At 38.7% G+C, this 20,052-nt stretch overlaps 5 protein-coding genes across 5 annotated transcripts; all 5 read right to left on the reverse strand.

Moving 5' to 3' along the window:
• LOC108093478 lies at positions 1-640 on the reverse strand. Its single transcript, XM_017193563.2, has 2 exons — positions 545-640; positions 1-488 (listed from the first exon to the last, which is right to left on the reverse strand). The coding sequence occupies exons 1-2, from the start codon at positions 622-624 to the stop codon at positions 122-124; spliced, it is 447 nt and encodes a 148-aa protein (XP_017049052.2). The 5' UTR covers positions 625-640; the 3' UTR covers positions 1-121.
• A 1,228-nt stretch (positions 641-1,868) lies between these two features.
• LOC108093477 (trichohyalin) lies at positions 1,869-4,600 on the reverse strand. Its single transcript, XM_017193562.2, has 2 exons — positions 4,503-4,600; positions 1,869-3,711 (listed from the first exon to the last, which is right to left on the reverse strand). Exons 1-2 carry the CDS (start codon positions 4,509-4,511, stop codon positions 2,260-2,262), a joined length of 1,461 nt encoding a protein of 486 aa, XP_017049051.1. The 5' UTR covers positions 4,512-4,600; the 3' UTR covers positions 1,869-2,259.
• Positions 4,601-11,344: 6,744 nt separating this feature from the next.
• Positions 11,345-12,904, reverse strand: LOC108093480 (odorant receptor 33c). The gene is given in 3 exon segments (XM_017193566.2): positions 11,345-11,768; positions 12,158-12,483; positions 12,485-12,904. Coding segments are annotated over 3 exon segments (1,170 nt in total).
• A 494-nt stretch (positions 12,905-13,398) lies between these two features.
• On the reverse strand, positions 13,399-14,591 carry LOC108093479 (odorant receptor 33b). The gene is made up of 2 exons (XM_017193564.2): positions 13,864-14,591; positions 13,399-13,810 (listed from the first exon to the last, which is right to left on the reverse strand). Exons 1-2 carry the CDS (start codon positions 14,589-14,591, stop codon positions 13,399-13,401), a joined length of 1,140 nt encoding a protein of 379 aa, XP_017049053.1.
• Positions 14,592-15,186: 595 nt separating this feature from the next.
• LOC108093469 (odorant receptor 33a) lies at positions 15,187-16,704 on the reverse strand. Its single transcript, XM_017193554.1, has 2 exons — positions 15,980-16,704; positions 15,187-15,601 (listed from the first exon to the last, which is right to left on the reverse strand). The coding sequence occupies exons 1-2, from the start codon at positions 16,702-16,704 to the stop codon at positions 15,187-15,189; spliced, it is 1,140 nt and encodes a 379-aa protein (XP_017049043.1).
• Between the last annotated feature and the right edge of the window lie 3,348 nt (positions 16,705-20,052).

The raw sequence follows: 20,052 nt of genomic DNA on the forward strand, positions 1-20,052 counted from the left end.
AATTTATTTTTGTTTAAAACGTACAGTTTAATTTATTTGTGCACATAACTTTTGTTTAACTGCTTCAATAACAATTAATTTTTCTTATTTATGCAGATATTCATTTACGTAAATGTTTGTATTACTTTTTGACGTATTCAACCTTCAACTTTTGAATCTGTTTAATTTTTTTTGAGTATGTGGCGGTTGCTTTTTTGGCTCGTAGAGTGGCTTCACTCAAGTCGTAAATGGAAAATGGATGATAGTTGTAGGTGAACTTTTTTCCATTTTCTTCGACAACCTGATTTTGATCTGCAACACACTTCGGGCTTATAAAATAGGGTAATTTCATGGTGGACTGCGGTTCCATTTCTTCAGCACCTGACTTTGCTTCCTCATGTTTTATATCAAATTTAAGTAATGTCGGGAATCCGCGATTATGGGTCAGCGGCCAATTAAGTACTTGCAGTTTCTTGACGTTTTTCCTCAGCATTCCCAACATTTTGTGCCTTGGACAGAAAGTCAGCTTTCGGGTGATGGCCAAAAGTCAAGAGGAGTCGCTTACCAGCTTAGTTGGTTTCGTTTTTTGAGCTCCTCGGATTTTGTGTCTCTGTTGTTCCTTTTTGTATTCCATGGACTTGACATTTGCCGCGCAGGCAGACTGTTTTTCAGTTTTCCACCCCTTGTTTTCCTTTTCCCGCTTTTCCTTTCTCCCAATGTCAGCCCATTGTCGAGCCGAAGGGCTTATGGGAGTCGAGCTGCGCTTTTGATGAACTTTTAAGTGATTTCCCGCCGAAGGACTCACGGGCGCCTTGCACAACAGCTGCAAGTAGCTCGTCATGACTTTGGATGTCACTTAAACTGGAGCCTCAAACTTAATTTAGTTTGCCGAGATTACAGCTGCGAAATTGAGACAGGTTAAAAGGTTAAATTAACGACAAGACAGCATTTAAATACCCAAATTAAAGGTTCTGCAAATTCAAACGGTTTTTGAATTAAAAAACATTAACATAAAACGTAGCAAAAAGGTAAAAAAGTAATATTAACGTACATAAAATCTAAATTTAAGAATTTAATTTAACATCTCTATGAATAAGATAAATCATAATCTCTAATCTAATTTTTCGGTTTGATCAATAAAAGAAGCACATATTGACATTTTTTTCAAAAGTTTATTGTATGTCTAAACTAGTTTTAATAGATCGATGAATTTACTGTTTAACACCAGTGAATAATCCTTTTAGGTATTTTCTAGAACTAAATCCTCCATAAGAACAATAAAAGATGACTTTGCCACTTTAAAAATTTCTTAATCAAACCTCGTTTCACTGGAGTTCAATTTCTGTGGTCTCTGACCGGTTTTCATTACCTTTTGCCACTTTGTTATTACCCCGGCGTTCCAAACAGCCTTGGCCAAACTCATCACCTTTTCTCCCAAGCAAGCACTCAAGTGCAATTTTATTTTTAAGTGTACGACAGACAAACTTTATGGAACGAGAAGGAAACTTTTCCAGCGCTTTCCCAGCGTCCTCCTGCGAGTGTTTATTATTAAAAAAATTGTAGCCATTTGCTGCCCTGAAGAAACTTGGCTCCGGGGTTTATGGCCAAGTTGCGTGCACACGTGTCCATGAAGGCTAAAATGGAAAGATGAAGAAGGGGGTGGGGGAGGAAAAGGGGTTGGGAAAACTCATGTGTGAGTCTGCAGCATCCATGACCGAAGTGTCAGAGTCCATGAAAGGCGATTAGGGTCAACTGACTTTGGTTAGTTGGGCAGAAGGAGTGAGAAAGCCAAATCCCTGACCACCTGTGAGCGTTTCTCAAATCTGCTGCGAAGTTAGCCACACTTAATTGGAAGTTGCCATAAATTAAGTTTAAAAAGCGTAGTGTACTTCACTTGCAAAGAGCATGCAGACTTCGTCTGGTTTATTTTTTTTACGTTTTCAAATTGATGCAGTTGACTAACTATAAAGTAACACAAAGACAATTAAACTTAGGGCTAAAGTTAGCGTGAAAGAAAAGCGTTAGAGTTAAGTTCTTGGCAGAGTTTGCTGTATGCGCTGGTCGAAACAAAAAAGAGCTGAGAGCTGACAGAGAGTCATTACCAAAATCCCCGATTCTAGGCTAAAAAACAGGCTAAGAAACACACACAAAATACAATATTTGAATCTAGTTCTTAAGGGCTAAGCATATTCGTGGTCCGGTTGGCAGATGGCTGAGGTCGCTGGTTGAGTTTCGCTTGAGTTCAGTTGAAGTTTGGGTTGGAGTTTCCCAATTTCGGGATTACCAGTTCTTGGATCGCCGTTCGCCGCTGTTGGAACGCAGCTCCTCGCTCTCCCGTCGGCTGTTATCCTCCCGATCCTCCCGATCTAGCCTCTCCAACTGCCAGATATCGTTGTTCAGGAGGCGACGTCCATTGGACCAACTCAAGGCGGCTCCAGCACGAGCGGCATTACCATTCAGCCGGGTGGTTATCAATCCATTCAGGTTTCCCGACTCCAGGAGAAGAGGAGAACTGATCAGTTGGGCTTGAACAGTTGCACTTGAAGGTTGGCTGAGGATCAAGGGTTGGGTGGAGCGATCAATGGTTATTCTGGCACTTGGAAGCTGGCGCCAGGCCTCCAGATCGCGTTCCCTGGTCAGCAGAGTGGTGGTCCTCGAGGAAGTGGTGGTGGTGGTGGGCAGTCGAGAGGTGAGCAGGGTGGGTGGGTGCGACACCACGGTGGCCTGAATGCTGGGCAGGCTTTGGGCCAGGAGCAGGGTCTGCTGATCAATCAGCCGTTGGTTTTGACCCTGACGACGCTCCGCCTGCTGGCGACGATCCTCGCGATCTCGTTGCTCGCGATCTCGTTGCTCCCGATCCCGTTGTTCCCGTTCCCGTTGCTCCCGCTCTCGTTGCTCTCGCTCTCGCAGTTCCCTGTCCCGCAGCTCCCGTTCCCGCAGTTCCCGATCCCTGAGTTCCCTCTCCCTTTGTTCCCTCTCTCTTTGTTCCCTGTCCCTCTGTTCCCTTTCTCTAAGCTCGCGATCCTCCCGATCCCGCTGTTCCTGCAGACGCTGCAGTTCCCTCAGTTGCTGCTCCTGCTGCAAACGCTGTTGCTCCTGCTGCTGCACTTGTTGTTGGAACTGCTCCATCAGCTGCTGCGCCTGGTTGCGTGCCTGGTTCTCCGATTCTCTGCGATTCTGGGCCTCCAGCTGCAATTGACTGGCCTGCTGGGCTTCTGCCAGAGATTGGGCCTCTGCAATGGCTTGGGCAGTAAGTCTGGTCTGGAGCTCCTCGAGGCTGTTGAAACGGGAGGAGGTGGAGGCACTGCTCAGTCTCTGCTGCTGCTCGTCCAAACGCTGCTTGGAAACGATGGCATTAAAGCCACTGGCATCATCCGCTGTATACTCCACAATTCGACGGGTGCCATCGGGTTCGATGAGGGAGTACTGACCCTTGACCAAATCGCCATCCCGCTTCTCCTCCTGCCGCTTATCATCGCCAGTTAGGGAGTCCCGCACATCGTAGGCGAAACTGTACTGCGGGCGGGTGTCGTAATCCTCACTGGAACTGGGGGCCAAAGTGGTGGCGTCCTCGTCATCCCTGTCATTATCATCCCGGTTGAGATCCCCTCGCAATTGCTGCTGCTGCTGGATTCCGGAGGACTTGGTCAGCTGGCTAAGATCAATTGGCCGCAAGAAGGCCGAATTGGCCAAGTTGCAGGTCAGCAGGCTCAGGCAGAGCAACAAGTATGTCTGAAACCAAACCAGAGAGGGATTCACACAGGATGCGAATTAAATGGCTGTCCGTTATAAATCACCCGCTGGCCTCATCAATTTGTCATCCCACAATGGTTTTTCCTTTTTACTTGTTAGTTGCAAAGGGCCATAAATTAAAAACGACATCGAACCATTCATGTTCCTGCACAGAAAGTTGTGCGGATTTATTTGTTGGTTTGTCGGACTCTATTGGCTGTCAGGCTTGAAAAGAGAACAAGCTTAGATGACGGGAATAATACTACAAAGTACTCTGGTACTCTTGGAAAATATGTTCACTCTTTAAGCCAAAAAAGTATAATAGAGTTGTAAAAATCAGTATTCAAGTCTGTACTTCATTTTGAAATTGATTTGAGACTTTAAATGAAAGAAAAAGCTAGTTAAATATTGGTATTTTTGCAATTTGTTATTTTAAGATAAGTCTTTAAAGGTACAGAAATAAGTTTAAAAATCTTTGGTAAATGTTTTTCATAAATTGAATGTTTTGAATTCAAATGCTGATTGCTGGTTTACACCTTCATTAATTTCTTTACCAACTTTTAAGGATGTTTAACCTTCCTCACTCAAGCTAAACTTTGTTGATTTCCATTTGGCTTATGCCGGTTCCCTTTGGCACTTAAATTGGCCTAATACGCTTAGTCCTTTATCGTTTTGTATTTTTGATTATCCTGATTTATGGCCCCACTTCCACTTTGCCGGATTTACATGGCGGCAGAACAACAAGGGAGCTCCGAGGATTTATGGCCGGCAGCGGTTGATGGAAAACTTACCCGTTTCATGGCTGCTGACGTTAAGTATTCGACTAGTTGGTTGTTCGTTTGCTGGCTATTCGAATTGTTGGCTACTGCTGCTTGCTGCCGATGGCGAACTCGTGGCGAACTGATGCCACCTGCCAGGCCCACTGGCCATTTTATAACACCGGCCGGAAAAAGGGCCATCAGCAGATCGGTAGAAGAACCTGACCACACCCGATATGCCGGACAGAGCTTTCAAATTTGTTTAGTTAAGGTTACAAATGACCTTCCTCCGAGGCACAGATATGAGTACACATAAATTGGAGCTGCAGTGCAGCATTCACTTTTCAGCCGCCGCCGCTGCGTTGCCAACACAAAATTGTCACCCACTAGCCCAAATGAAAAGCTATGGTAAACCATGGAAAAGCATGGGGAGATGGGAAGGGAGGAAAATCGGGTGGCGCTTATGAAAATGGTCAGGCAACATCGCCTGCGGAAATTGAAAATAGGCCTGCACCGGAGACAGTCTTTGTTGCATGAATTTGAAATTTTGTAATCCCTCATCCGACCGAGCTCCAATTGCAAAATGCCAACAACAAAAACAACAATGCGTTTGGGGGGAAAAACGAGAAAAAAGGGAAACTTGATAGCTGGCCATAAGTAAAAGAGGCGCCAGGCTGGAACGGTCACTTTAATGGACTTCCCCTGTAACCAGGCACACTTTATCGATTATCTCGATTCATTATCCGACAGGTTTTTCATCATGCGTAGAGTAACAAGAGCCCCGGCTCATTTGTTGTCTTTTGCGGCGATTGCAGGAAGTGCAGACTGGCCCACCGGATGTGGATCTTTGCGGTGCTTCACTGGATTTGCGCAATGCAGGTGCTTTATGATTAGATGAGGGGGGATTTAAGAGCTCGTTTATATCTGATAATGTCAGAAATCGAGCTTAAGGTAGAGAATTACGGGAAAATTCCATCAGCAGTGACTGGGAATTGAGCAATAATGAACCATTTAAGGATGTATCACCAATATCAAGAATTCAATAAGAAAATATGAAGACAGCTTTTTCCTAATATGTTACCTAATGCACTGAAGCTTTAAAGTTGTTAAAAGTATAAATAGAAATAATAATTTTCTCGAGAAAGAATTTTTTTAATTGTTCTTAAATTGTAATTATACCAAACTTGTATTATTTCATAAAGATACAAATATCTTAATCAAATCAGATTAAATGAAATTGAAGCTATATTTATAGCATATATTTATTTATCGGCACTCATCCTTAAAGTTCGCTTTTTTCCCCAGATCCACCTATGAGTTATATTTGTTAATGGGTGCACGTTAACTTGGTTAGCGCGCGACACTGAAATCCGCGACTGTGCCAACTTTATCAGCTGGAAAAACAAAAAGCGCCAACAACATCGGGCAGAACATCTGTGTCAGTGCGTAGGAAAACAAAAAAATCTCCAACGAGGGCAAAACAAAGCGAACAGCAACAATAACAGGAGAAGAGCCAAAGGAAACCCAAAAGCAAAAACGGCAACTGGCTGGAAAAAATTGTCATGCATGACTAAAATACAAGAGTTAGAGCAGAAGGGCGGTACACAGAGATTATCCAAATCTCTCTTCTTATATTTAACCCTTATGTTAGTAACCAACTTTACCGACGTCTTTTAGCAACCGGGTACCCGGGTACCCATAATTCTGAATATCAAAAATTTTGTTTATTTTATTAAAAAAATTTTTCCAAAATATTTTTTTTCTTAAAATATTAATAGTAAGTGACAATATAAGGAAAAAAAATAGTGATGACGCTAAAAAGAAACCAGAAATAATAAATTTCTATAATGAATATAAAACTGGAGTCGACACAATGGACCGAATGGTGCGGAGATACACCAGTCAACGACGATCCTCGAGATGGCCAATGGCAATGTTTTTTAATATGTTAGACATTTTTTCACTTGCGACATATATAATTTATTCTAAAAAAATAATAAAATGATAAAAAAAAAACGACAGAACGTCGTCAATTTATGCGTAAGCTAAGTGAGGAACTAGCATTGCCGATGATTGAAAATCGTACCGCGAATCCACAAATAATGCGTCACTTTTCAACAAAGATTGCCATTCAAAGTATTTTAGGCCATGCATTGACAGAAACAGTCGTGGTAAATCCTGGTCCAGAGATTCCAAAAGATAAAACCGGAAGAAAAATGGTTATAGGATCTTGCTATGTCTGCAATGCTTTGCCAATAAGAAGACGGCGAAAGACACGCAAGTCTTGTGCCAATTGTCGCCAACCTGTATGTGACGAACATTCAGTAAATCGTGTCCAGTGTGTTCAATGTAATTAATTATATTGCATGCATTTATAAAAATTTTATTCACTTTATTTCCTATGCTTTCCACTGTGGGTACCCGGGTACCCGGTTACTAATGAGGCGATGGCTGAAGTTTAAGCATAAAAAAATATAATAAAAAAAATATATATAAATTAAATGAACTCGCAACTAGCTTCCTTTTAAGTTAAAAAACGACGATTTAAGAGCTTAACATGAAATATTGAACTTGCTTTAAGCTTTTCACACAGATATACCGCGGGGGGTACCCGGGTACCCGGTTACTAACATAAGGGTTAAAAAAAAAAGAAATATTATATGTCGCACTCATTAAGAAAGAATTATATTTAATTTAATAACGAAATTTATACTGCCTACTAGTCTTCCCTGTATTTCAATCATATTATCTATTAATAATAATTCTATAACACTTTGTCAACATCATTCTATATAATTTATCTTTAATTAATAAATATATATGAGAATAAAGCCTTATTCGTTATTTAAAACATAAGATTATTTGATAGGTAAAAAGGGATTAATACTTATAAAATTTTTATTTAAAAATAACCTTTTTAGACTCAAGTATTTCCTTTATTAAGTGCGTATTTCACATTTTCAATAAACCAAATTTGACTTTGTTTCTATGTTAACTACGATAAAAACATACTTTTTTTGTCAGTGCAGAAGCCGCGCAAAAAAGCTGAAGGGCCGATCCGCTCAGTTATTCATGCCGTGGAGCATAGTTTTAGGCGCCGCCAGTTTGGTTGCCCGCCCGACACGCTAACATGTTGGACACTTTTTCCAACATCCAACATGCCGCTTCCAGCCCTCTAACCCCCTTAGCAGCTTTGTTTGTCTTTGATGCGCTTTTTCCGCTTGTTTTTCTCACTGGGCAGGGAAAATTGAATGGCCAGCAGCCGACAGTCGGCCACGTTGTAATTGAGTTGGCCGTGTGGAATGGTAAAATAGTTTCGCCAATTCCGACACGAATGCATTGCAGCTGTACGCGGAAAATCCCTTTCCCTTGGCCAAAGTCTGGCCAATTTGCCGGCGGGTAATTAATCATTTTTCACTTTTTCAATTGGTACAGAAAAGTGCGCCCAACAATTTCTCACAATTTGCAACTGCCAAAAGGCAATTAGAGTCGACACATTTACTGTATTAGCGTTCATTAAATAATCAATGGCTATTGCTTCTGCGAATTTAATTAGGTTTCTTGTGTTCCCCAGTAGAGCTTCTATTTGTTTGATTAAAACATGAAAGTTCACAAAATAAATGAGTTTATAATGATTATAACACTTGAGCAAAGAAACAAGGATTAATTATCGGTAAAATTTAAGGCTACATTTTAATATACTAATTTTAGTTGTTTTTCCTTAGCTAAGTTTGAACGACAATAAAAATTGTGTTTTATTTTACCCTTCTTCTATATATAAAATGATAACAAGTAAAGATAATTTTCTGACAACGTAGAGCAACAAATGCAGTAAAAAAGAATATTTCCCCTTATTATTCTGCAAGTTGTTTTCACACAAGTAGTTTCTAGCAATTTGTACAACCTTAAAACTTGTGCAAATGCATTTCACCCCATTAAAAATGCACCATTGCATATATTATCATCGAGCTGAAACACATTTTGTTGATTTTTGCAAGAAATATAGAAAGAAAAACAAAGGCAAAATGCAACGCAAGTTGTGATTGCTTTAGTTTGGCATTTTCATTCTGAATACCGCAGGGCTTGGCAATCAAATTGTGTGTTTTCAGTTTCAGTTTTTCGGTTTTTCGGTCAGAGGAAGCAATTCAATCTGCGGCAGGACGTTGGCCAGATCGCAAATCTGGTTTTATTTACAGGAGGTGCATGGCATTTTTAACCCGATGTCACCGATGCCAAAGCTCTGATTGAGTGGAAGTCTCTTCGGGGGTTTTCTGGATAGAAAGATAGATAGATAGACAGACAGAGGGGCCCGGTTGAGTGTTTCAATTTATTTTTCATATTTTGTTTAACCGCTTTTTGTTTTACTTTCCTATTTCAGACGGGCGAAATTCCCCCGGTTCGCGCACAAAATGCCAAAAGTTAAAATAAACAGCCAGGAGAAAGGAGCCAGGACAACATGCAGGAAGGCAGGAAACACTTGAAAAAGTATGCCAACAATATTTCTGCCATCTCTTCGCTCGGCTTCGCTCGGTTTGGTGTCTGTGTGCTTTTGTGCTATTGAAAAGGAAATGAATGGCAGGCAGAAAAAGTTAAATCACCTCCAGCAATTGGGCCTTCTGTGGCTCCCGACTCTAGATCTGTGTCTAGTGGGTAGTGTGGGTTCAGGGCAGTGGGTTCTGGGTAGTGGGATGTAGGTTTTGTATGCCTAGGCATTTTGAGAGCTGCTCCCTGGGGTGGCGTATGCGCAATATTCGCGCATCGGCCTCTAAGCTGCGTTCTGAGCCTCTACATTTGTCGCATTTTCCACCGGTTTCTGCGTGATTCTTTTTTATTTTATTTCCCGCATTTATTTTCGATTTTGTTTTGTTTTTCGATTTTCTATTTGCCGTGGGAAATTGCTTTCAATAATGACGCAAAGTGTTGCTGGGGGGACATTTTAATGGCTGCTTGGGCACTGCGCGCTCGACAGATAGGACAGCGCCATCTGGAGGCGACAAATTGAACTGACACAACCCCTTGTCGAACTCCTCAAAATACAGTGAGAAAAATGTCACAAAAGTGAAGCGGTTTAAAGCGGTTTCCGGTTTAAAAGCCTTCTAAAAGTGAACAAAAAACTAAAAAACAAATGTTAAAAACATTTATGTTGATTTTTTAAAAACTTTTATCGATATAACACATTTTAAGTAAATACATAATTGCCAAATGAAAACTAATATTTAATAATTCCAAGTATTACATATTTTGGAAAAAATATTAAAAATAATATATTGAACAATTTTGTTATTTTAAGGCTTCAAAATGTAATTAAAAATTTTTAAAATATATTTTTTAATAATTATTTTGTCAAATAATGCATATTTAATTAATTATTTTCTAAATGAATTTTATTTAACTAATATATAGAAATTGTACTCCAGTGTATCCGCCATCACTCCAAGCAATTTGTACGCGCTCATCGTTGCGTTGGCATCAATAAATTGCCACCGGCGCGGTGCGAATCCTTGCGTGTCCTTGGCAACACCCTACTTCACCCCACTCAACCTTACACCGCCACACACCACCCCACACCTCAAGTCCTTGAGCAAGTGTTCAATGCATTTGTCATGTGGCACCTTCCTGGTTACTTATGCAGTCCGTTGTCCGGTGCAGTTTTCCGGCATGAAATCCCAACGGCTTTTCCTCATTTGCATTTCAGACAAAAAGCCTACAGTCCAGTGAAATATTTTTTAATATATTTCTTGTTTCCACCTCAGCATATCCGCCTTGCGAATGAGTTTCGCGTTTCGAGATGCTATCATGTCCCATCTTCACGATTTCCATGTCGATTCATTTAATCACATTCACGGTTGCTTCGTTAAGCAAGCATTTTCTGTGGTTTTTAACGACCATTTAAATTGTAAGACGGAACAACATAAGAGGACATTTATTCGAATAATTTTGGGTATCTATTCAATATTAATTTTTTTTTCATTTTTAATGCTCTGAGTTATGACAAATATATTATATTTCATTTATAATTTGCGCGTTATCTATTTTATAAATTTAATTAAATTTTTTTAGTTTTTTTATATCAATTTTTTAACAAATATTTTTAAATCAAGGGTATCCCTGTTGGTTTCACAAGCTTCCACCAAAAAACATCGAATGCAATGCAGCGGAACCATATCCGAATTCAATTATGCCCGCTTGGTAAGAGTTTTAATTAAAAATCAGTCATAAAATGTGCGTCTGAGCCGGAGATGCTTAAAAATTGAACATCGATTTGCAGAGGCTTTTAAGTTTGATTAAATTTCTCCAGATGAAAAGGCGTGGAAAAATGTGTTTGGATCACGTAGGCACTTTGGGGCGCAAGTCGACCCTAAAAAGAAAAAGCCAGGGTCTCTTGTCATAAGTCAATAAATGGAAAAAAATTAATATTGACGAATTGGGAAAACTGTGCTGTGCAGAGAAGCAATGAATTTAAAATGGCAATAAAGCGACTTCAAGGATGAATTCCATACTGCGATAAATAGCATTTACATGCATTTTTTTTATATTTCTCGCTGATTGGCATACATTTTTTATTATAATTACAACAACACAGAGCAGCCAGATTTCATTGAGATTTATACAAGGTTTACAATAACAAATTACGCAAGCAGAAATCAGAATAAAAACTGTGTGTATTCGTAAACAAATCGTTTCACTTTAATGTGCCATTGTTCGACCAAAAGAGCAGAATATCCGTGTGGCAAACTGTTTATTTGCGTATCGCGACGGGGCCAATTAATGAAATTTCATTCTGCGTTGATTGCTCCACTTTTGGCCGATTTCAGGGGGGTCGAAATCAATAACAATACGGTGGCCGGGGTGGCTATTTAATTAACCATCCGTTTTTATATTCCCTTTACCCGCACCACAACGGCGAACAGAGAGTAGGCCATTTTCAGGGTGGCGTAGAAGGCGTTTAGATTCAGCTCGATGAGACCGCCCGCCTTGATGACCCGCCCCCTGCTCCTCAAGGTCATTTCGGTGAAGACGAGCAGGTCGAAGCGGTGTTCCTTCGATTGATCGTACCATCTGCTGGAGAAGATGGAATATGGGAGATTCTGCACCTCGTGGGTAACTTCGCTGGCGAAGTAGCAGCTGGGAAAGAGCTGGACGCAAACGACTCCGAAGAAAACCATGTAGTAGACCAGCGCGATGGCGTCGCCCACGAAGAACAGGACGTAGGACACAATGATGCACAGGGTGGCGCCACAGCCCCCCAGTTGCACCAATTGCACCTCGCTGATGGTCTGGCATATAAGTTGGTGGAATCTGTAGGATCAAAAACCAATGCGGATTTAGGAGGGATAATTAGGTATTTATATTTCCAGTTCTTAGCACAGTTTTGAATAGCGTTTTTAAACACAAAATGTTAATGGTAGCAAAATTAATTATTAGAGAAATTCTATGAAATAAAATAAAAACACATCCTCTTAATTGCGATTCTTTGTGAAAAAGCATAAAATTTTTTAACTATTTAAGATGGTTAGGCTTAATTGGAAATCGATATGTTGTAGACTTTGTATCGATTAATTTGATGAGTAGTTTACATTTGTAGTTTCAAATAGGTTTTAAATTGTTTAAATTGTAGTTTTAAATAAGTGAAAAAATTTATTATTGTTATTTATATTTTTTAAAAATTAAGAATAGGTCAAATTTACCTCATCAGGAGTTTGTGCTGCTCAATGTAGTCCCTTAACAGATGATGATTGCTGTCATTTTTCTCCTCAGAGAATCCCAGTTGAGCCATGCGAATGGCCCACAATTGCAGATGTCCAGCCAGAAGGCACAGAGTCAAAGGAGTGTAAGTGTCGTTGCCCAGGCCTTGAATGCCTTCCACCAGGATGCAGACTACCTGGTAGGCCAGGGCCACAGCAGCCATCCCGCGATTGTCCTCAATGTTGAAGGGAAAGTACGCGGGGTATAGAATGCCCCAGGTACCAGTTAAGATCTGAACAATGACACCGAACAGGAAAATCAAGTAAACCGGACAAGTAAACCAGGCCAAAACTTATGTAGAGACACCGCGTGAAGCGTTTGGCATTGCAGTGCACGTAATCCTGGTAGTAGCGATGCTCCTCCTCACTTGAGATAAACTTGTCCAGCTGGCCAATTAGCGATTCGATCTCCACAATCTCCGGCAAGTGGTACAAATGGGCGACATGCTTCAGGCTGCAGGCCACGCAGGTTAAGGACATGGTCAGGTTCTTCAGGAGGTCCGCCGGCGAAGGATGATGCACAACGAGATGCAGCACCAGGTGGAGGGGGAAACAGAGGGTGACCAGACCATGGAGCACCATCACATACAGCTGGACAGGACGAGGAGAGTCCTTAAAGAACGTCGGCACAAGCACTCGCATGCAGAGCCAGAACGGCCGGTAAAAACTCACACTATCGACGGTGACCATTGTTCTTTGAATGGAAATTCGCCGGTGAGGTGACGGCTTTTATGCAGCTGCATTGACACATGCACTGAGAGAAGGTTTTAAAATGGGTGCAGTTTTGAGTGTATTTAGCATAACTGGGAAGAGGGCTTTACAATTCATTACAGGATAAAATAGTTATAATGAATCGATTTAATTAAGAACTGTTTACGCAAGTGAGCAAATGATTGATTTGTTTACAGTGCAATTATGTGAATAAAAGAAATTAAACAATAATTCTCCACTTTGTTGGTAGCTCCTGTATAAATTGCCACATTTATTTAAACTGAGCAAGAGGCGAAGAGGTTTGCTTAATTTGTTTTTTATTATACTTTATTTAAGTGCGAATTTTTCGCGTGCATAATCTGCCGCTAAGCGGCATTTAAACGATGCCAATGCAATTTTCATAAAGCCTCCGTTAATGGCCGCCATTAGTGGTAATTAAATTGAGGCGAATATGCAAATGAGTGGAGCACTCATTATCGCAGCGACATGGCCAACGTGAAGAAGGAGTAGGCCAATCGCACGGTGGCGAAGAAGGCGTTCATGCCGATGCCAATCATTCCACCTGCCTGAATTTGCACCTCCTTCAAAGTGAGCTGCATGAAGATCAGCAGGGTGCGGCAGTATCCCCGATCCATTCCGATCCAGTTGCTCGAGTATACAGCATATGTCAGGCGGCTCATCTCGATGGAAATCAAGGTGCCGTAGTAGCAGCAAGGAAATAACTCCAGCACCATGGATATGAAGTATACTCCGTAGTAAGTTACGGCAAAATTGTTCTCCGCAAAGAATAATATGTTGACTAAAGTTATGGAAATGTTCACTCCACTGGAGATGAATTGGCCGAGTTGGGAAATATTCATGGTACTTCGAAGCAGCTCCACGATTCTGAAATGGTATTTATTCATAATTAATTCTATTTTGATTTGGTAGTTACGTACTTCATTAATTTCCTATGATCCTCAATGCTTTCGATTAATTGCTTGGCGATTAAGGACTGATCCTCCTTTTTACCATGACCTATTCTCCTCAGCCGCATTGCCAATAATCTCACATGGCCAGCAACCACGCAAAAAGTCATCGGTGGATAGGAATCATTGGCCAGATTCTGAAGTATGGCCAGAGTTACTCCCACAATTTGGTATAACACACTTAACCAATATCTTAGTTCCGAGGCTTGAACATCGTAGGGAAACCAGGCAGGATATAATAAATCATGTCCACCGCCGAAGAGAACAGTTGACATTGCCGATAAATTCGACAATCCATAGGCCACAATGAAGCTTTTCCAAATGAAATTCGCCTCACGGCGCGTATTTCTGTCAAAGTACTCAAACTCCTCGCGACTAACAGCTCGTTGATCTAGCTCCTTAAAAAGGACCTCTATTGTTTTTATCTCCGATAACTTAATACGGAAACAAATAAATTTAAAGCTAGCGAAAAAGCAGGCAGCTGTTATTGGTAGACTTTTGCAGACATCTCCGAGGGTTCTTAACGTAAATAATCCGAGAATAAGATGAACTGGATACCAAAAGGTAACGAAAACTGTGATCACAATATCCAGTAACCGATTTAGAATATGGTGGCTCTCCAAACCCAAAAGACGCCAATACAACCAATAAGCTCTGTAGATATGTTCACTTCTGATGACTGGCGATTTTGGCTCCATGTCCGAAACAATTTACAATGTCCTGCGGCATTTCTTCTTTTATACTCGGATTTTGACACATTTTGTTCTTACATTGTTACGCCCATCAATTTGGTGTCGCCGTGATAACCCTATAATTTACATTAACCAATTCACACCTATCCTTGAGTAATTTATTGTAAAACGTCTGGCTAGTCAGTGCTGAATTATAAGTGTGATGATTTATATACTTCCCCTAATAGGTGAAACAGTACGGATATATAAATAAATATTTTTGGTTTGAGTTAAAACATTTTATTGATTAAGGTTTGGATTGAAAATAAGTGAAATAGCTGTATATAAGTGATTTGTATAATACAAACAGATATGTATCGTGCTAAACAATATTAATGAATATTACAATTTGTAAGTGTCTTGGTAATTTTAATTCTTAACACAGCATTTATGTTTTTTACCTTTACAGGTTCTTATTATGTTTTGATTTTAACCTACCGACGCATTTATAATGTCTTTAATGTATAATAAGCAACTGGATAATATTGCGTTTACGCGATTTTGATTAGCTAAACTTTTTGTTTGAAATTTAACTAATATTTAACTGATTGCTTCTGTACTTCTAGAATCGAAAGGACATGGCCAAGGTGAAAAAGGAGTAGGCCATGCGGACTGTGGAAAAAAATGCCCTCATGTCGATGCCAACAATTCCGGCCGCTTTAATGTCCACTGGGATAAGCATGAACCCCATCAGAATTATCAAGGAGCGACAGTATTTCCTATCCATTCCACTCCAATTGCTCGAGAAAATGGCGTAAGGCAGTTTATCGAACTCCATCGACATCAGAGTTCCATAGTAACAACTTGGAAATAGTTCTATAAACATGGCCGCGAAGAACACAGAATAGTAAATCATGGAGTAGTTGTTTTCCGCCAGAAAGAGAATGTTGACAAGCGATATAGAAATGTTGATTCCGGTGGAAAGAAATTGGCCCAGTTGGGTGAAGTACAAAGTTTTCCTGAGTAGGCGAATTATCCTGAAAGAAAATTAAGAATATATAGTGGTTAAATGCGGAAATCAAATATATAGATTATTACTTAATTCATAAATCTTGTATTTGTTGAATGAAAACATATTTATATCAAAACGAGAAGTTAATATTCATGCAAAACAGTATTATAATTTTATTTATTTTTTCCTCGAGCAATTTTAATGTTTTTAATCAAAATAAATAAAATTACTTTATACGTATTTAGGTTTGACGTAATAGTGTTCATTTAAAATTAGAATGTATTTTCTACCAACATCAAATTAAAACCAAAATTGCACTCGCACAAACTTTTTATGAACTTTTAAAACCTTTATCTTGAGTATCAAATATGATAACAACGTATAGACTTCAGTGCTTTCTTACTGCATTAGTTTTCTGTGATCTTCGATGCCTTTGATGAGTTCCCTGGTATTATCAGCACTTGATTTCTTCCCATCCTTGCCAATTCGACTTAAACGCATTGCCAATAGTCTCACATGGCCAGTAACCACACAAAATGTAATCGGGGGATAAATATCGTTGGAGAGGTTTTGCACAATCGACAGGGTGGACCCAACAAATTGATATGTAAAGCTAATCCAAAAGTATAGCGCAGTGGCCTTGACATCATAGGGAAACCAACCCAAGTACATTAGATTTCGACCAGTTGTAACAAAACCAGCGGCAGCTGCAGTTACTATGGATAGTAAACCAGCTACCAAATAACCCTTGGTAATCAAGTTGGCCACTGGCTTTGAGTTTTCTTCAAAATAACTGCGCTCCTCGTCACTTTCGGCTCTTTTATCCAATTCCAGGAGCAAATTTTGGGTGACTTTTATCTCTGCCATGTTCCAACGAAAAAACACAAACTTAAAGCTGCAGAAAAATACCTCTATTGTGAAGTACAGACTCCTGAAAACCTTTACCACCGGTTCATTATACAGTCCAATTATTAGATGTACGGGGTACCAAAATGTAATGAAAAAGAAAACTATGAAATCCAGAATCCATCGATACGGATAATTTCCCTCGACAGCCAAAATTCGTAAATAGAGCCAATAAATTTTATAAAGACTTTCACTTCTTACAACCGGAAGCTTTGACTCCATATTGTGAACAGTTAGACAAGAATTATGGTAGCTGCTGCTTTTAAATAGTTTTGTGGCTAACACAGACATGCGTAATTGTTGCCTCTTAGAGTATTTAATTGCTGCTACCAATTATCACACTTGATTGAATTATTTATGCGTTTTCTTTGCAAAGGGTTACCGTTATTAAAATATTGTATAGACCATTCGATGTATATAGTTCCAGTTTTTCACAGCTTTATCGTATTTTTTAAAAGTTTTTATAGTCGATATATATGTAAAATATGATTTGGAATCAAATTAGATATATAAACATATGTTTAAATATTTAAAATTATAAATTCATTTTAAATTGTCTTGATCCCTTGTTTATCAATGATTATCTTTTTTATTATGCATCTTATGTTATAAAGCGTTTGCTAAAACTTTTTTAAAAAACCTGCTGCTTTGGCAGAAGAACAGTTGAGAACTACCAGCCACTAAAAAACTTTATTGCCCTTAAGCCCTAACGGTTACATATAGCTGTTGCAAAGGTGACCGCAGAACTTTTCCACGTAACTTACTAAGTATATCCAAAGTAATGCAAAAACTAGGGTGTTTTTAAAATTTTTTTTTGCACATTGTTATATTATATCTTTGCTTACTGGTCCTCTGTATTTTGTAAGTTAAGTGAGTAAATTTTTAAATTATATAAAATAGTTAATTGTAAAAACCAATATGTTAAAGAAAAATATTTTTAAAATTTTTTCGTTTGATTTGATTTTTTATTTTATTTTGCTTTTGCCAAAAAATGTAAATGGAAATTGTATTAGCTCCTTTCCAGAGAAGATTGAAGTACCATAAAAGAAGGTTATTTTTATTAATATTCTTTAATAAGATAACTTCTTAGAATTATCGAAAGAAGAACACTGCGGGAGGTTTGTGTTTTTATAAATGGTTCGGGTTGATTAATAAATAACGTTAATTGTTGTATTAACCGATGAAATAACTGTTAATGTATAATTACACATAATTGTTGTTAGGCAATTAACACCTGTAAAGTGTCTGCTGTAAATGTAGAAGTTTAAATCAAGGCACTTGACCTCTACTTACTCTGTAGCACTATTCCATCGATTTCACATAAAATGCTTTTGTTTTTTTAAGTAAGTGCAATAAAAAATGCAGTTAAAAAGTTGCGCAAGTCTTAATCTCAGTTGCAATTGCACGGACTAAGTTGCCATAATTTGACATTAAAATCTGCTGCTAGCAAACAAGAAAAGAAAAAGGGGCAAGTTTTCATTTGTTCCTGTAGCAAAAGTTGCATCTTTTAACTTTCAAATGTCTTATAACTGCTATCGATGATTTTTCTATGCAATTTTACTTACTTTACATTGTCTTTTGAAACGCTAAAAATATGGTGTCAAATGAGTTTTTAGTAACTACGTCTTTCTGGCTGTTTTTATAACACTTTGAAGGTTTATACGATTATTAGAGGACGCTTTTTAGTCAACGCTTTTTTGTTCGATGAAGTCAGCCAAGGCTGAAGACAAAATATGCCTTTTGTTCTAGTCAACGTTGCGTATTGGTAATACCAAAATGAAAAACATGAATATAGCGTGCGAACAACTAAAAAAGTGAATGCAAAAAAAACTCTTGGCAGATAAAAGTTGTAGAGGATAAAGAATGCCCTCTATTAAACATTTTTTTTCTTACTTATTTTATATCAATTTTATTTTAGTTTAAAATAACTTTTTTAATCGTCGGTTTTTGTTTAAGTAAAATTCACCTTAATTCAAAATCAATTTGTTTACTTTTCAATATATACCATAAAAGTTAAAGCAATTACTTAAGATAATTAAACTTAAATGTTACATACTTCCAAAAATAAACAATATGCTCGCTTTTACCGTGCGGCATAATTAAGAGGCAGCTGCAACTTTTTTGGCAAACTTTTTGTGTTTTTTGTTTGTGGCTGTCCCCTCCACCGGAAGGAAAAGTTGCAAAAGTTATTTGATTTGGAATTTTTCGAAAAGTTTCTGTTTTCTATATGATTTTTTGGCCTCGACTGCCCTCCGAGTGTGTGTTTATGTGCCACTAAATTAATGAAAATCACAACTGTGTGCAAAATGTAATTTAATCTTATTTTTTTCCACTTGTGCTCGAGGGCAACTGGCGCGTGGCCTGTGATAAACTTCCCGAAAAGTGTGAGCCGGAGTGAGTTGCTGGAATTGTTCTGGTCTTATCAGGCGAAACTGACAGTTTTCAAATTTATCAAGAAGCCGAAGGCTTCGAGAAGAACGGGAGACCCTTCAAGGAGACCCATCTGCGCAGAGTGTTCAATTTGTGATAGGCAAGGTCGCACAAGTCTTGAACTTGTCATGTTGTTTGTACTGTAATTTATTAGATTTTCTCTGCTTAGCATCAAACGTCTAGTTTTTATTACCCTTTGGGAACTAATTTGGGGAAAAAAGGTAAACACAAAAGCCATTGGATAAACAATTTAATTTCCATTCACAAATTGCCCCAGAAACTCAATTTAAAAGTTAAAAGGGCATAGACCACAAAGTTTTTATCGCTGCATAAGCACGCAGTAATGTGGTTAACCCGATTTGTTGGATTTACTGGTTTTAAATCTAAACCAGTAAAATTCAGTAAATTATGTAGAATATCAAAGCAATAAAATGCAGAACATAACCAGAATTTCGCAATGTCCACATAATAGATTCCAAAGGAGCAATGTCAGCAAACCAAAAGACCACATCTATTTTTCACTTTCCATAAAATTGGTAAAATATTTCCAGATAATTTGAGGTTGTTTATATTTTCTGTAATTGAATATTTTAGTCTATAAGCACGTATTGTTCAAATTCATACATTGGTTTTTTTGTTTTTAAAAACTTGTGTTGAAAATAATTCAATTTTGTTGGATTGCAATTAAGTTAATAAAACTATAAATGTTCTTTGATTGACTTTAAAGATTAATTTGTTGATATAATTTAATATATTTTCCCACAGTTTGCGGTATGATAATCCCCATGGCAATTTATTCATATCTATTCTTTGTTTACAATAGACTCGAAGGCATTGTGTCAAGTATTTATTGCTTTATCGCTGTTCGTTATGTTTCGTTCAACTAATTTCAAACGATTTTTCACAGCGGAAATATTCACCAGAACTGCGTCGAAATTGGTGTGTGTTTCTTTCGCTATATGGTTTTGTTTTTTGCGTTCTATTCTGTTGACCACCAAGAGGTCATGGGGGTGAAAGGGGTTGGGGTTTAGGGTTGGGGTTGTGAGCTCCAAAATCGAGTGTTAGTTGTTGGCAGCATGGAGCTTGCATGAACTGCCAGCTGCGTTTTCCGTTTGTTTACTCAGTCTAGTCGGGGTCTGT

Source organism: Drosophila ficusphila, unplaced genomic scaffold, assembly GCF_018152265.1.
Source record: "Drosophila ficusphila isolate 14025-0441.05 unplaced genomic scaffold, ASM1815226v1 contig_607, whole genome shotgun sequence".
Taxonomy (NCBI): domain Eukaryota; kingdom Metazoa; phylum Arthropoda; class Insecta; order Diptera; family Drosophilidae; genus Drosophila; species Drosophila ficusphila.